This window comes from Stigmatopora nigra, chromosome 23 (assembly GCF_051989575.1).
Source record: "Stigmatopora nigra isolate UIUO_SnigA chromosome 23, RoL_Snig_1.1, whole genome shotgun sequence".
Classification (NCBI taxonomy): Eukaryota; Metazoa; Chordata; class Actinopteri; order Syngnathiformes; family Syngnathidae; genus Stigmatopora; species Stigmatopora nigra.
The window spans coordinates 5,651,754-5,667,500 of NC_135530.1; the positions used below are offsets into that span (position 1 = coordinate 5,651,754).

Consider the following 15,747-nt stretch of genomic DNA (forward strand, 5'->3'; position numbering starts at 1 on the left):
CGTGCCAACCAAACACGTGTTGACCTATATATGATGTAACTTATGTAACTTTGACTCGTTAACCCATATAGGGAAGGGCATCTAAAGAAACAACTGCGCCGTCACGTTCGCTCGTGGAAAAATGCCACTCGTACATATTATCATTAAGTTTTAAGACGTTTCTATGTTCATTTGAATGTAGGTCAAACTATTAGATTTTTTTAGGGGGACCCCTTAGAAGGAAAAGAAAACAATAAAGCAATTACTCAGCATGAAAGAATGTCCCCCCTGCCTACAAAACTCCTATTTTTGCGTCAATTTGAGACTATAGTCAAATATGACGTCCTATGACTCATTTTGACGCACTTACCAGAGACAATAGACTTACAGGAGAGCTGAAACAGAAGTTAATGATGTTTTGTGATTGAAAATGTCACATCGGAATCATTTAATAATGATTTTTGGAATGTTTTAGTGTTCTGTTACACTAATAGATTAGTCACATTTTAGGCCTTCCGCTAATAAATGAGGTCAAACATCACATCCGCATACAGCTTAATGCATATTTACGTTTTGTTGTTGTTGTTTTTTTTAGTGTGTGTATAAACTGTATCTTTAATAGGTCATGTCCTCTTGTGTTTTAAAAACATGGACCTTTTAATGGTGTTCTGTTTATTTTATGAACTACTCAAATGTAAATATCTACATATATATATTTTTTTCAAAACCAGCTCACTTCATTCAATGTAGTAGTCTGTATTGTTATTAGTTATTAAAGTGACACAGGTGGAGAAATATTATATATTTTATGTTATTAACATAAAAGGTTAACAAGTAACAGCATACAAATAAATCATGACATTCATAAGCCACAATTGTTGTCCTGATTTTTTTTACTTTAAACTACTTTGGCCCATGATTTACTATTTGATGTTTTCTTAACATTAAAACTTCTTTAGGTCCTTCTTTCACTCATCATAATGACTCAAGTTTCTCCCCTTATATTTTTATAACTATTTTAAATTATGACAGCAATACCAACAGATGGCTTTTGTTACCAGGTAAGGACAATACATTTATACACAATTTGTTATACAAATTGTACACTGAATACTATACATTATATAGCCAAATATCATTTCTGTAGTTTTTTGTCCTATGAACAAATAGAACATGTCATTTTAAACAGCCGACTTAAAAAGGGGATGAACATAAAACAATTAGTAGTAAAAAAAAGGGAAATTCGGACACATACAAATAATAAATAATGCTGAAATATACATATTTATACATTTCTTATACTGTATAAGTCATTATACTTAAAAAAGAATTAGTAGTTGGCGTCATACTTTTTTTCTGCAGTAATAGCACCATCACATGGCATAAATGAAAACCAACTCAGTGTTTTCATTTTCTTTAACTTGCCTGAATTTCTTCTTTTTTTTCATGCCCAAGATTGCATTTGAACACTATTTTCAGTTTATGTAATTATTCATATTATTCAAATTTTAAGGTAGTTTGCGAGAGATTTGTGGTCAGGATCTTTGGAAGCCGTTATGTAAGGAACTGTGCAATTTAAAATAGACGTAAAATATTGTACTGAAAAAGAAAATACAACTGCCTAGTGTGTATGGAATAGCTAAAATAACACGAATGAAATTTGATACAAGATTCCATCCACAAATCATTTTTACGAGGATCCGTTTTTTATCAATGCCATAAAAAAATACTGTCATGTAATAAACCATTAACGTCCAAACTGTTGCTAACTAAAGCTGACCTAAAATCTTCTTTCCCCCTTTTTTTTAAATGAACATTTCCCTTTTTCAATAAACAGTGATGAATTCTGACACCATGTCGTTCATCAGCTACATGCAAAGGCACTTCTATGAAGGAAGTGATTGGACATTTTTTGTTGTGAATTCTTCAAAAATAAGAATAAGGGCTGCTAATGTTAAACACACTGGACACATTGTGTCTGTGAAATCATCTTATAAAGCACTGGGAAGATTCCAGCATGATTAAATAGTTCTATATATTCCTAATTATAAACCAGGAACACAAATAATTAAACACAAAAATTCCATCCCTGGTTCTTTAAAGCTACTGCTACGTTATTTCTTCAATCCTACAATTATATACCCTGTAACACCTTATATAGACGACCCTTTTTTCCACTTGGAGGCAACTAAAAAGGCCAAATCCGCAAGTACGGTGCCATATTTCAAGCAAAAAAAAACGTTCCTGAGTTTGTTTAAAAAGAAAAGACCCAATTTCCTCAAAAAGTGATGAGTTAAAAACATGCTGAAACCTTCCTGTGTCTCTTCAGTAGCAGGTACTTGGTTTGCATATAAGCTAGTTTATCGCAAACAGTGTTTAAACTATCAATATGTCAAAGCAGCCGAGAGGCAGCTGCGGCTCAGTTTTCGGGCCAAATGAGAGCCCGACCCTGTTATGTCCGTAAATGTCTTTTAGTTTGCTTGATTGATACTCCCTGTTAAAGCCAATCAGGCTTTGCCCGGCTTCATGTATGTTGGGATGGTGCCACGTTGAGTCAAGCCCTCGAAGCGTTTGTAAGTGTAGTTGAGGAACACCCAATCCTTAGACTTGAAATCAGGTTCTGTTGTATTCGCTGAAATTATTCGGTTTCAGACAACGATGTGGATTAGACATCAATGATTGTCAATGTTTAAAAAAAGAACTAACTTCATACCTGGTTGGAGGATGTCTGATTCAGGGAACTCATCAAAATTGGATGTGTCGTCGATGCTTTTGATTTCAATGGAGATGGCGGCAGGGCGTTCCCTGTTGAGGGAAATATGTGATCCATAAAATCATCAATAACAGCATTTTTTTTTTAAGTACCTGATATGTTCCCAGTCAACAGGTTCGAAAAATTGATGGCTTTTGATTTCCTCCACGCTGCCTGTGCCGACTCTGTTTTCGGGATCAGTGCAGAACCTAAAGTGCATAAAAAGCAAATTGATATCATCCAATCATAAGTACCGTACTTTCACGACTATATGGCGCACTTAAAAGTCTTAAATTTTCTCCAAACTAGACAGTGCGCCTTATAATCCAGTGCGCCTTGTATATGGAAAAAACAGAAAACCAAAAAGGAAAAACCGCCACTGTCGGGTATTAAAAAAACACAAACGCCTAAACTGAAACAATACTGTTAAATATGCAGATGCAAAGATTACAAAATCTTCCATCATATAGCTCCTCCCCCACTGCAAGATTTTATACAAAAAAATCCAAAACATCAACAATGGCTGGCTCTAGAGGTGACTGTGTAGTGAGTGCTTCATACCTGGAAGTCAATGGCAATTACCGTATTTTCACGACTATAAGGCGCACTTAAGTCTTAAATTTTCTCCAAAATAGACCGTGCGCCTTATAATCCGGTGCGCCTTATAATACAGTGCGCCTTATAATACAGTGCGCCTTATATATGGAAAACATGTCATTCATTGTGGGTGCGCCTTATAATGCGGTGCGCCTTATAGACTTGAAAATACGGTAATTAAAAAAAAAAGGTCCATACCGCAAAATCATGTCTTTAGCTCGCTCTGAAATGGGGACTTCAGGGGGAAACACGAGGGTCTCCTTCCAGTTCATCACTTTCCTGTACGTCTCCTGCGGCGTCTCCGAACAAAATGGCGGATAGCCTGAAAACACCCCATCGTTTTATGCTCTCTCTTTGCCATGTCCAGGCCCAAAATGTACACACTCACCCACCTATCAACATCTCGTACATAATGACGCCTAATGACCACCAATCACACAGTTTGTTGTAACCAGTTTGCATGAAGACTTCGGGGGCGATGTAGTCTGGCGTTCCCACTGTGGAATAAGCCTGAAACATAAAAAACAACAAAAAAATGTTTCCCATATTTAATAATGCAGTTTTTCAAATAAGGTTTGAACATTTTAGAGTGATTTTTTCTGCACATTTAGAATATAGCGACTTCAGTCTTTACTTCTAAATAATAAGTACCATATCTAAATCCTAAATATAAATCTTGGTGATGGTTCTCAACTAAATGTTTCGCTAATATGCAATTTCAAAAGGAATTTTGATGTGTTCAAATGTAGCTGTCTTTTTAAAGTTTTCCCATACTGGAATACTACTTATTGTACCCATTGCACTATATTAATTAACCAACAGAGAGTACTGTCATTCAGAAGTATAATGACAATAAAGGCTTTTGATTGGATTTGATTTGAAGTCGTACCAGTTGTCTGCGGTTTTTCTTCCAGGTTTCTGCTTTCCGCTTGGAATTCATGTTTTGAAAGGCTGCAGAAAAACAAAGGGCATAAAAACAGAGCTTGAAATCCCATCTGCAAAAGTCTCCACTGCTTCATTTGGTGTAAAAAGTGTAAAAACAAGAAATGCGATACTGACAAAAGTCACTTGGCGGGTTGTGTGTCAGATTCCTGTAAAATTCTGTGCGGTGGGCTTTCTTCAGTCCGGTACACAAGCCAAAATCAGACAACTTCACATGTCCCTGTTGAGAAAAGGCTTTCAGATCCCGTCCAACAACATTCTGTCAGATCTTACATACTACAACCTCACCCTGGAGTCCAGCAGCAGGTTGTCTGGTTTGATATCTCGATGGATGAAGCCCAACTGGTGAATAGAGTCGATGGCCAGGACCGTTTCGGCGATGTAGAACTGCGTAGCTTCTTCGGACAAGGTGTCCTTCTTCATCAGTAGCGTCATCATGTCGCCTCCAGGCAGAAATTCCATGATAAGGTAAAGGTTACGCTTATCCTGGAAGCTGTAAAACATCTTCACCACCCAGGCGCCGTCCGCTTCCACCAGAATATCACGCTCGGCCCGAATGTGAGCGACCTAAAAGAAAAATATTCATAAGCTGAATGTCATAGGAATGTGCCAATGTCAACACTTTACCTGCTCTTTCTCCAACATGTCCGCTTTTCGTAATATCTTCATAGCATAAATATGCCCGGTGTCCTTTTTTTGGACTAAACGCACCTGGATGCCAGGAAAAGCACAAATAAACACACATGTAATAGTAGAAAACAAAGTGATATATGGGCTTAAACAAGCCAGAGGCAAAGAAACTTGTTTTTTCTCCTAAAAAGTGTCTCCAAGATTTGCCATGCTTGAAGCTAACGATGAGCACACTGAAATGTGGTACAAGATTTGCCGCTAACAACCTCAGCTGGCACAGCTGCTCTCTGCCCTCACTGGGAGACATTACCAGCCCTCGTTACCTCAGCAGAGCCAGGACCATAATCAGGGACCCATACCACCTTGGTCACAATCTGTTCCAGCTGCTGCCCTGTGGCAGACGCTTTAGGTCTCACAAAGTATGGACAAATAGGCTTAAGGACAGTTTTTTTCCCACATCCATCAGGACTCTAAACTTGCAGTAACACAATACACAATCCCGTCTGTGTAATAACTTCGGGGTGAGGTAATATAACATGAAATATGGTGATCTGCCTCCTACTGGCTGACTGAAGGTAAGTGAAAGACAGTGAGAGGTAAGTAATCCGCTCAGGAGATGATGCGATGTATCCATAACGGCAGAATGCCAAATTACGAGGCCGAAATTATCACTTATTTGGGTCCTTTGCCGAGAAAAGGCACCTTTTGAAGAAGCACTACCAATTTCGTCATATGCAGTTTCTGGGTATGATGACAATTACTTTTGACAATGACTTTTCGTTGTTGATGATGACGACAAAGTATATGTCCGACGATTATTAAGTGTGTTTTATAAAAGGTCAAAAATTTCAGTCATCCTTTAACTGACAAACATGTAAAGTAGGGAGTACAAATGATGTGCACCCCTGCAGATATGTCAAACATTGCTTTTGCATACCTCCCCAAAAGCACCACGTCCAATAACCTTGAGGGACTCAAAGTCATCCAAACCCAGCCGTGTCCTCTTCAAGCGTAAAAACTCGGTTTCTTTGCGAGCGTGTTGCGACCGGCGCATGACTTTCTGCAAAAAGAAGAGGACACTCCATTGGAAAAGGAACAGTAAAAAAAAAGCTCCATACTAAATTAGTTAAAAAAAGGCACACACGATTGTGCCATCAAGTGAGAGAGTGTCAGCTTTACCTCCTCATCTGGTAAACCTTCATCATCCATGGCCTTTTCTAGCTTCTTCTGCCTAGCAACAGAAAAAAAAGACCATTTGTAAATAAAAAAGAAAATTCCATAAACGTACAACTGGATTTAAAACCTTAACTTTTTAATCCCTCTTGTGTTTTTTAAAATTAATTTATTGCGGGTAGTCAATACATTTAAACACAGAGTGTCTCAAAAAATGTACTCACTTTTAGAATAAAATGTACTCACTAAAGGTTTACTGGTAATTCTAAAAGCGAGTACATTTTATTCTAAAAGTGAGTACATTTTATTCTAAAAGTGAGTACATTTTATTCTAAAAGTGAGTACATTTTATTCTAAAAGTGAGTACATTTTATTCTAAAAGTGAGTCCATTTTTTGAGACACCCTGTAGAATCCTTGTAGATGTACTTCATGTTATTTTCAAATATTGAGTAGTAGTTTCATGTAGTCAAATATTTGCTTTGAAATGTGGGTATGCGGTAGTGACTGGTGAGCAAAACTATTTTGATCTTGACCAAAAATCTCTTTAGGATCGCGTTTGTACCCAAGATGAGCTATCAGGTAACGCTAACTCCCTTTGTTTTCATATAAATGCCACCCACATGAAGGAGGGCGTGGCACTTTAACTATTTGGCTGCCATTGATGACTCCCACTCGAATTGGATTGGACGCCTATCGCTGCCAACAACAACCAAACATTAAAACTGGCCTCATTTCGCGCTCCTCGTGCTGGGTGAGGAGCGTGCTGTAGAAGTTCTCCAGCGTCAGCTTGGCAACCGTCACCCTTTCTCGGGTGTGGTTACTCATTGGGAGGGTGGCTGCCGTCTCTCCTGTCATGGCCATGCTATCCTGTGAGAAACATAGTAAAGAATGCCTTGATTAGATCATCTTGAGATTTTTAAAATATGTCTGTAGGCTCCTGATAGGAGGCCGTGTTTGGTCTAGTGCACAACAATCTAACAAAAACAAACTTCCTGATTTGCTTTGAAGGGGAAAAAACATTGGATGGGGAACTGGAAGTGGAAAATGAGACACAATCAATGTGTTGTCCTGCTTGACTGGGAGAAAATGATTACCAAAAAAAAGATGTTTTATTTTGTCCATGTTTTATTTTGCATACGCAACAGTTACAGGCAGAGAAGGCGCCTTAAAAGGAGTGAAAAGAAACCTGCCAGGAAACTTTCCATCCCTGAATGAAAGAGTCCAGTCATGGCACTAAAGAGAGGAATGGGCTACGCATACATGACTAACAAAACCACAAAAAGGGTGGGAAGGTAAAGATGCATTAAAAAAGGGAAATCAATGGATAAAAAAAAAAATCACAAGTGCAGTTTAAATACTAACAATTAATAACGTATTACTTTAATTTTGATAGGAACCAACGCAGGAAGTGCATTTCGAAAAACCAGATTGAACAGGAAATTGAATTAATTACATATAGAATATTTCAGATATTAAAATAAAAGCGTATGAATTGTATACTCTATCTATAACGTACCTCACCACTTTTGGTAATGGCTTTATTTTTAAGCACACGCTATTTTTGAATGCTTTATCCATGATCAATTTACGCTTAATAAATTCCACAAGCTAATAGAGTAAAAATAGCCAGTACTTTTGGAAAATAACATGATCTCAACCTACCTCCGTGTCTTGCTCCAGAGTGAATTTTTGGGTGGGCGCCTGCCCCACCACCCAAAATAAAAATAAAATAAATGGAATTTAATTGCGTTTTCCGCCTAAAATGTAGGCAGAAAAGGCTGGAAGATCCAATTATTAAGCTAACCGTCACCTTTAACCGGGAGCCGCTACACAGCTGTCAATAAAGCCGATATCAAAAAGGAAACATGGCTCATTTCTTCAGCCGATAACAGCCATCGAACATTAAATTATGTTGTTAAAATTAAGATATCCCTGCGTGTCCCTCTCCTGTGTTTGAGTGCGACGTATCTTCTGTCTTAATGGTGAAAAATGTGGAAAAAGGTAGCTACTGTTTTCCTGAACCGTCGGCTCATCAGACGCCGCAGTTACGCAATGGCGTAGCAGTAGATTGACGTCAGTCTGGGCCAATCAGATGCGACAACAGTGGACCGGCCAATCAAGTGAAGGGGATTTCTGAGGGTAGCAAGGAAGTCAGCCAATGGCGGCTTGGGATAATGCCCTTGTTTTTAGTGCGCTTGGGCGCATATTCATTAGATGGTTTGCGCTGATGAAAATAGTCACTCTTTACAAGGGTTTTATTATTATTTAAATCATTCCAGCATTATATTTTCACACATATAACCAAGCTGTAAATGGCATGCTTTCACAAAAATAAACAGTCGTATGACTTTATCTATGAATCAAATGCAGACAATTAAAGGTCATTCGTGTAATCTTCATTCCAAAGTTTGAACTGTCAAATTAAACTCTCCATTTTTGGACAATCCCCTGCTTTTTAAAGAAATTGCCATGATGTCAGGGTGTGTGTGGATGAAGGGACATGAGTGTGACCTGCCCACACTTTAAGGTTCTGGGCGTGGTGTTCGGCACATTAAGCTTTTAAAAATATATAAACCTAGCGTCAACATTGCCCACCAAGCAATGACGCATCGTCTATTTTTAGTTTTTAGACCAATAAACCACGTGACTTCAGGGTTTAAATTCAATGTGTTGTTATTAAAAGGTGCTCCAAACATGATCCGCATCAATCTTCTCTTTTTCCAGCTTGACATTTTCCCACTGCTATTTAAGTTCTGCTTATGAAACACAAGTTTGGAAATGTGAGAAAAATAATCTGAAAAAGAAGTTCCTATTCTGATTCACTGGGAAAACTTGCCAACAATAAACATTGAATATCTTCCTTTTGTTAATGTTACAAAACAACGATACCCCTTGTTAGCAAAAGTGTTTATTCAAAATTTATTTCATATAAATTGATATTGAGGCATGAAATTGGACCTTAAATATTTACAAAAAAACTATACAAAACATAAAACAGACATTTTTTTCCGCAAGTAAACAATTGTGTTTTATGCAGAGCTGCCAACCTCCGTCAACTTCATTTCAGGAGTAGCTTTATCACAATTCCAGAGTATTTCCGGGGTCAATGCAATTCATTTAATTGGATAACTTAATTCATGTTTTCGGGAAATTTCATTGTGTACAAAACATAATAAAAGCAGATTTTTTTCCTCAAGTAAACAATTGTGTCAAGTGTTTTATGCAGAGCAGCCAACCTCCATCAACCTCATTTCAGGAGTAGCTTTATCCCAATTCCAGAGTATTTCCAGGGTCAATGCAATGCATTAGATTGGATAACTTAATTCATCACATATTAAGGAAATTTCATTGTGATAGTAGCAAGAATGCGAGTCGCTTCTTCTCCCACTTTTGTCCAGCTGTGAATATAAAATATAATATAAAATAAAAATGTTACCATCATGTTTTTGGGGGGCCCGGAGGTAGTTGGGAGCTCTGGTTATATGGCTTGATTCTTTTCACCCTGACAAACACAGTGAGCATAGGTTTTCAAAGCCTGTAGTTAAGTGTGATAAATAGGAAATTTAGGGATGTATAAACAGGGCAGGTCAAGAAGAGTCAGCAGGTGATGGCTGGCTCGGGGCACCGTTGCGGGTTCGTAGCTGTGACTGGGCAATGTCTGCCAAGGCGCTCTGGATCTTCTCCAGCAGCATGTCACCACGAGTGACCGCTTCCTTTAGACGAGCCGCGGCGTCGTGGTTCTCCTCCTCCAGTTGCCGCAGACTCTCCGCCTGATGAAGAGCAGCACATCGGTGTCACAATCTTTCAAGTTAATAGAAAGCAGGAAAAACCCACTGGCTGAGACTAAGACTATTTACCTGTAGTGCTGCCGTGGACTCTTCGCTTGGTAAAGAGTCAATCAGCACATCTACATCTTTTGCTGTTCTGGCAATTAGTGCCGCAAAGAGCTGAGCGTACTCTTAAAAGTATAATATGACAACTGGTCATTGTTTACTCAAAGTTAAGACAACATTATTTGAACTGAAAGATGACGCATTGTTTATGACTAAACAGTGGGAAGACCAAAGTAAGAATTGTTTGCTGTAGTGTCATTCCCTATTTTTAAACATGAGTAAACAAGTAACAGTACTTTAGAGTGGATCTACTACCTTTGATTGGTGGGGAATAAAATCCACCCAAAGAGATTTTTACTCACATATATTTCATTTGAAAGCAATAAAACGAGCACCTTCAGTTTGGTTTGCCGGCTGATCGTTGTTCATGGATGTCTGAATGTTACTAAAAGAGGCAGGCGGAGCGCACTGTTGGAGGACGCCGATCGCGTTACAAAACTGATCTGCAAGCTAGAAAAAAAAACAGACATGAGATGAATGTGTGTTTAAATAATTCATTCATTGATTTAATGCCTGTAAACTCGATGATGTACCGAATTGACAGCATCTTGTAGCTGGGTTAGCCTATCCGCCATGTTTCTTGTCTTCTTTGTTTAATAATAGTGAGTACATTACAATGAACGTTTGTCTGAATAGCGCCACCCTGTGGCTCATTGTATGCTGAGATCACATGAGGAAAATACTGTGCTTTTAAATACAAAAATTATGATTTATGTGGCAAGGAAGACAAAACTAAAAAAACAACAGTTTTGTACACAACACATTTGTCTTTTATTTTTCATAATTTTACGAGATTTCCTCTTAGAGTTCTCGTTTTGTCTTTCTGGGGCTGTAATCACGCGAGATTTTGTGTGAGAAGACTCGACGATATTCTCATAGAATAATCATTCATAATCCTCGTCAAACATTGTTTGCCGTTGCCGTTTTACAAGGTTAAACAAACTGTGTAAACCGTGATACCCGTATGGTATTTTTAAATGTTAACGTGACGATTGTTAATAAAAAGACGATCACATTTTGTGACCCTTTAAGTTTAGCAGTAGCTAATGCTCGCTATCAAAACATCAACAGGAAGTAGAGACCAGGCTAAAAAAGCTAATGTCTTGCACTTTGAACTCGCCAGGTAAGTAATATATGTTCTGTTTTTCCTGGTATCGTATATGATTGTACTGTTTGTAAATATTTCACTGATTCCTTAGTTTACGACACGAATTTTAAGGTGGCGGCATAACCTAAATTGCTCGATTTGGTCTTTTAAAATGTATTTGCGCAAAATTAAAAATCATTAAATACATATTCAGATGTGAAACAAACGCATGATATAGTTTGTAATCTTAAAGTCTGCTTTTAAAATTAACTACCCTCGGCCTATCAGTAAAAAAAGAAGAAGTTATTTCTTTATAGTGTGGTTGTGTTCTATTTCTTCAGACATGAATTGCACTTTGGAGAAAGTCCTTGTGGATGCCAAATCGTTGGTGGAAAGACTCCGTAACCATGACAACGCAGCAGAGCTGTTAATAGAGCAAACGACTTTTCTCAACAAGCGGGTAGATGCTATGAAGCAAGTAAGGACATGAATACCCTAATGAAATGTCAATCATGTCTGTCAAGTGTTTTAATTTATTTATTGTATTTTTTCTAGTACCAATTGGAAATTGACACACTGAACCAGGTTGCACGTCATCGGCCTCGATCCAGTTTGATCCTCGGAATCCAACAGGAAAACCGTCAAATAAGAGCCCTCCAGTTAGAAAACAAAGGTTTAGATGAGTAAAAGTCATATTTGTCATCCCTTAGATGAGATGAATCATGCATGTACTGTTTTTTTTTTTCCAGAGCTGCGTACGTCATTGGAGGAGCACCAGTCTGCGTTGGGGCTCATCATGAACAAATACAAAGAGCAGATGTTCAGGCTGCTCATGGCTAGGAAGAGGGATGACCCAAACATTGTGACACAGCTGAAAGAGCAGCACACAACGGTTAGTTGTGCAACTCTAGTTCAGCATTCCTGTACAGTCGTGCCTCTACTTACGAAATGAATTGGTTCCACAACTTGGATCTTGTTTTCGGATATTTGAACAGTAATATGCATATTAAAGCATTTTTTATGTAGAAGCATCCATAAGTCGAGCTACAAATGCATTTAGTTTTTTTTCCCCCATAGGAGATCCAAGCACACGCCGATAAGATCAACGAGATGGCCTCTGTGATGAAAAAAGCCATAGAAGTAGACGAAGGACGCATGTATGAAGACGAGGAAAGGATTAAACGACTTGAGGTATAAGCATAGTATTGTTTCTCTCTGAAAATGAAATGTAAACACTGTTGTGTTTCTTGTGTTGTAGCTAGAGAACAAAGGACTAAGAGAGCTGCTGGGAATCAGTCGCGAAGCATTTCGGATTTTTAAAGTAGAAGACGCGTCGGAGAGCACGTCACTGTCGCCACCATTGACTAACAGTGATGTCAGTTTGCAACAGAGTTAGACCAAAGACTGGGTTGGTCTTCCACACTTTGTTTTTCCATGTGTGTTGTACCAGTTTCCCTTCATTGAGCCAATCTAGCCTCACTTCCAAAACTGCCAGCGCATCTACTGTACCAGCCTCTTTCGGAGCTGCATTTGAACAATCACTTTTGTCATTTTTGGGGTACTTCTTTTAGGTTTCAATACCTTGAAATTGTGTGTAAGTTGTCAAAAATCTGAGCAAAAAAATAAATCAATGGCTATATCATTTGTTTATTTTCCTACTTTTATCTAATAGCAGACTTTTGGTGAAATTATATCAGCAAAAAGAGAATGACAATGAATTCATTCACTGCCAATACATGTATGTGCAAAGTATTCACAAGTATGTGTAGCAATAGGTAGTAAAATTTCTATTTAAAAAACGTATTAGCTTATTCCATTTTGTCTGGTCACATTGATTGGACATCCACTACCAATAACAGTTGGGTCTGTTTCATTCTTATTTTGAGAGCACGATTTAGATCGAATAATAACATTCACTTTCAAGCGTCAAATTATGTGAAATACACACACACACAAATTATATATGCATAATAATGTTATATATTTACTATATATCCACATATTTACATTTTTCGACATTGCCTGTCACAACGTTGGAATGTTTGCACCAGATATCGCGTGACTTGATAAATCTCGCTGGGAGGCGCGTTCACTGACCTCCTCACTGTAGAAGAATCCGAGTGCTGGCAAGCAGAAGAACATTGAAGTCGTGGAAGTAGGAGAAAAGCATGTTAGCTCATCGCCAAAGGCGATTTTCAGCAGCAAAACAGAAGGAGTGAGATTTTACAAATGACTGAGGGGATAAATCGTGATCACTGTTTGATTTCTACTCAGATAAACAATGTTTTGGTGGGTCTGGCTTTTGTTATTGCATTTGAAATGTGGCGTTCAAGCTCAAGATGAAAGTAAGTATAATACCATGTCTGCTTTTGCTGTGTAATTTAATCTGAAATATTTTGATTTAAATCCATATTACGAAACGACATGACGTTGCACGTGCGTGGATTTTTATTTTTGATAATCTACTAACAAAAAGTACACGACTTGGCTGTGAAGAAAGTAATATTTTCCTTCTTTTGAAAAACTGGTTTAATAAAATAATGCCAATTTATAATTATGCTTGACAATGCATCATTTCATAATCTAATGTGTAAATTTGGAATGTTTTATGCTAAGTTTGATTCAAACACAATTTTAATACTCACTATTCAATTATTAAATAATTGTATAAATAGTGACCTTAGTCAATGTCAGAATTAGTTTCTGGTATTATTAATCTTTACCTCGTATATGTACTTGGCCAACCACAATAAACTAAAAATATAATGTTTCTTATAAAAAATATTTTTTTACAGGTGTGTATGTAGGTTAATGGTTTCTCCTCCCAAAATAAAACACTTAGAAATCACGTGCTTTCACTTAAATGAGAAGGGAGGGGAGCAAAATTCCAGCAAAATAAAGCTGGAGCCTGAGTTGAAAAATAATCAGTCATCTTGTGATGAGAATAATCTTCGTCGTGTTAATGCTCTGTAAAATTTGGCATCCAGAAACACTTTCCCTCACTTCATGTAAATCTTGATAAGTAGCAAAGAAATAAGCGCCCTGTTAACAGTACATTCCACTCTACTGAGAAACTGGACCTCATTAAACCTTCAAGTGGTTTCCGTTTTAATGTATTTATAAAATACAAACTCAACCTAATAACTGGCTGGCGTCGATCATTTGGGTTATCTGCCTTGATGTGACCCTATTACAGCAATGGGCAAACTACGGCCCGCGGGCCACATATGGCCCCTAGGCTTTTTAATCCGGCCCATCGACGTTGTCCAAATAATGTTTTTTTTATCCCCAAGATGGCGCCGTCACGCGGAAGCCACACAGTAGCTCTGTCCACTTATTTGTTTGTTTTTTGTGTTTTACAGCCCCTCTATCTTTTTTTAAATAACATTTTAATATTTCTTAATACATTCCTTTTTACTTTACTTTGTACTTCATACTTTTTACTTTAATGATGAGTGATGAGTATGTTAATACTTTAGTCCTCTTTTTCGGTTTATGTTTTATTTGTACTGTTAACGGATGCACTTTTTTATATGTATCATATCTTGTGCTGACCCGGCCCATCTGTCAATTTTTTAAAGTTTTCCAGCCCTCTATCTTTTAAATTACATTTTAATATTTCTTAATACATTCCTTTTTACTTTACTTTGTACTTTATACTTTTTACTTTAATGAGTGATGAGTATGTTAATACTTTAGTCCTTTTTTTTCTGTTTATGTTTCTTTTGTACTGTTAACGGATGCACTTTTTTATATGTATCGTATCTTATGCTGACCCGGCCAATCTGTCAAATTTTTAAAGTCAATGTGCCCCCCGGGCCCAAAAGTTTGCCCACCCCTGCCCTATTATCTGATTTTTCACAATTCAAATCATTACGCCGTATAACCAGACTGTCTTTTTTCCTTTGTGTTAGACCGGGTGTTTTTCCTGCCGGGAACGTTCCAGAATGTTAGCGTATCGGGGAACGAGACGGTGCAGGCCATAACCACCGGGATCCCCTCGGAGGTGGCGTTTGCCACGGCACAGTTGCACACACAGCGTCATAATGTCACCCTTTCCTACAGCACGGTAAGGAGATTCATCCTCTGGAAATTTCCCGCTAGCAGAGCATCTTAAAGTCTATACAGTATGAGAGCGCACAGTGTTGCCTTTTCGAAACAAAGCATGTCTTCTGTTTGTAACAACGAGTCACATGCTGGAAAGAAAGATAGAAAATACGGCACCGCATGCCAGCCATTGTTGTTTGTCGTTCCACATAGCACATTTCATTATATCTATTAAAATAAACAGCAAGACATTACACCATCAACTTGATTTCATGTGGGCTGGACTATTTTAGATATAATATTTAGATTTTTTTTTCAATTTTGCCAATTTTTTTGTTATAACATGAATTTCACTCTCTCTACCCGTATTTAATATGGTGTACTGTATACAGGGGGGTAAATTTAAAAAAAAATAAATAAAATAAAATAAAATAAAACAATTAAAAATATTTTTTTTTTAAAATTAAATTCAAATTAAGCATTTTTGAAGGGGAATCCCTACTTCGCGGAAATTCACTTATCGCGGGTGGTCCAGGTCCCCATTAACCGCGATAACCGAGGTAACACTGTACTTCTGTATTGTTCTTTTAACTCATTTGTCATTTTTATATGATTTCTGTGTTTAGACACCAGTATTTGGTCTTTC

The 15,747-nt window shown here is 37.7% G+C and overlaps 4 protein-coding genes across 6 annotated transcripts in view; 2 read left to right on the forward strand and 2 right to left on the reverse strand.

Annotated features, from left to right (window-relative positions):
- Positions 1 to 766: 766 nt before the first annotated feature.
- LOC144181426 (serine/threonine-protein kinase 38-like) lies at positions 767 to 8,134 on the reverse strand. 3 transcript variants are annotated; one of them, XM_077709890.1, is made up of 14 exons: positions 7,885 to 8,134; positions 7,737 to 7,775; positions 6,802 to 6,941; positions 6,080 to 6,131; positions 5,838 to 5,960; positions 4,898 to 4,981; positions 4,559 to 4,837; positions 4,388 to 4,490; positions 4,218 to 4,279; positions 3,721 to 3,838; positions 3,527 to 3,650; positions 2,845 to 2,940; positions 2,693 to 2,784; positions 767 to 2,611 (listed from the first exon to the last, which is right to left on the reverse strand). In XM_077709890.1, the coding sequence occupies exons 3-14, from the start codon at positions 6,933 to 6,935 to the stop codon at positions 2,487 to 2,489; spliced, it is 1,392 nt and encodes a 463-aa protein (XP_077566016.1). In that variant the 5' UTR covers positions 6,936 to 6,941; positions 7,737 to 7,775; positions 7,885 to 8,134; the 3' UTR covers positions 767 to 2,486. The 3 variants fall into 3 exon arrangements, with proteins under 3 accessions (XP_077566016.1, XP_077566017.1, XP_077566015.1); XM_077709891.1 differs by having other exon boundaries at positions 6,080 to 6,127; positions 6,798 to 6,941; positions 7,737 to 8,134; XM_077709889.1 differs by having other exon boundaries at positions 7,737 to 8,133.
- An 832-nt stretch (positions 8,135 to 8,966) lies between these two features.
- Positions 8,967 to 10,620, reverse strand: med21 (mediator complex subunit 21). The gene is made up of 4 exons (XM_077709713.1): positions 10,501 to 10,620; positions 10,303 to 10,417; positions 9,932 to 10,032; positions 8,967 to 9,844 (listed from the first exon to the last, which is right to left on the reverse strand). The coding sequence occupies exons 1-4, from the start codon at positions 10,540 to 10,542 to the stop codon at positions 9,662 to 9,664; spliced, it is 441 nt and encodes a 146-aa protein (XP_077565839.1). The 5' UTR covers positions 10,543 to 10,620; the 3' UTR covers positions 8,967 to 9,661.
- A 207-nt stretch (positions 10,621 to 10,827) lies between these two features.
- On the forward strand, positions 10,828 to 12,694 carry fgfr1op2 (FGFR1 oncogene partner 2). The gene is made up of 6 exons (XM_077709736.1): positions 10,828 to 11,090; positions 11,396 to 11,532; positions 11,610 to 11,727; positions 11,804 to 11,946; positions 12,132 to 12,245; positions 12,313 to 12,694. Exons 1-6 carry the CDS (start codon positions 11,066 to 11,068, stop codon positions 12,448 to 12,450), a joined length of 675 nt encoding a protein of 224 aa, XP_077565862.1. The 5' UTR covers positions 10,828 to 11,065; the 3' UTR covers positions 12,451 to 12,694.
- A 451-nt stretch (positions 12,695 to 13,145) lies between these two features.
- tm7sf3 (transmembrane 7 superfamily member 3) overlaps positions 13,146 to 15,747 on the forward strand; it is a 9,461-nt gene continuing 6,859 nt past the window's right edge. The window contains exons 1-3 of the mRNA XM_077710080.1: positions 13,146 to 13,399; positions 14,969 to 15,123; positions 15,728 to 15,747. The exon at positions 15,728 to 15,747 is cut by the window's right edge and continues 131 nt beyond it. Coding sequence (XP_077566206.1) covers positions 13,336 to 13,399; positions 14,969 to 15,123; positions 15,728 to 15,747 — 239 coding nt within the window. The 5' untranslated portion in view covers positions 13,146 to 13,335. The remainder of the gene's footprint in view (positions 13,400 to 14,968; positions 15,124 to 15,727) is intronic.

Bases quoted from the DNA above. Each gene is read 5' to 3' on its own strand.
- LOC144181426 (XM_077709890.1), bottom strand. From the start codon at position 6,935: ATGGCCATGACAGGAGAGACGGCAGCCACCCTCCCAATGAGTAACCAC. The intron at 6,132-6,801 runs GCCAGTTTTAAT...TTCTGTTGCTAG, and splicing joins CACGAGGAGCGCGAAATGAG to GCAGAAGAAGCTAGAAAAGG. The intron at 4,491-4,558 runs GTGAGGTTGTAG...TTTTCTCAACAG, and splicing joins ACCTGCTGCTGGACTCCAGG to GGACATGTGAAGTTGTCTGA.
- med21 (XM_077709713.1), bottom strand. From the start codon at position 10,542: ATGGCGGATAGGCTAACCCAGCTACAAGATGCTGTCAATTCG. The intron at 10,418-10,500 runs GTACATCATCGA...TTTTTTTTCTAG, and splicing joins TACAAGATGCTGTCAATTCG to CTTGCAGATCAGTTTTGTAA. The intron at 9,845-9,931 runs GTAAATAGTCTT...GCTCTTCATCAG, and splicing joins AGTCCACGGCAGCACTACAG to GCGGAGAGTCTGCGGCAACT.
- fgfr1op2 (XM_077709736.1), top strand. From the start codon at position 11,066: ATGTCTTGCACTTTGAACTCGCCAG. The intron at 11,533-11,609 runs GTAAGGACATGA...TATTTTTTCTAG, and splicing joins GGGTAGATGCTATGAAGCAA to TACCAATTGGAAATTGACAC. The intron at 11,947-12,131 runs GTTAGTTGTGCA...TTTCCCCCATAG, and splicing joins TGAAAGAGCAGCACACAACG to GAGATCCAAGCACACGCCGA.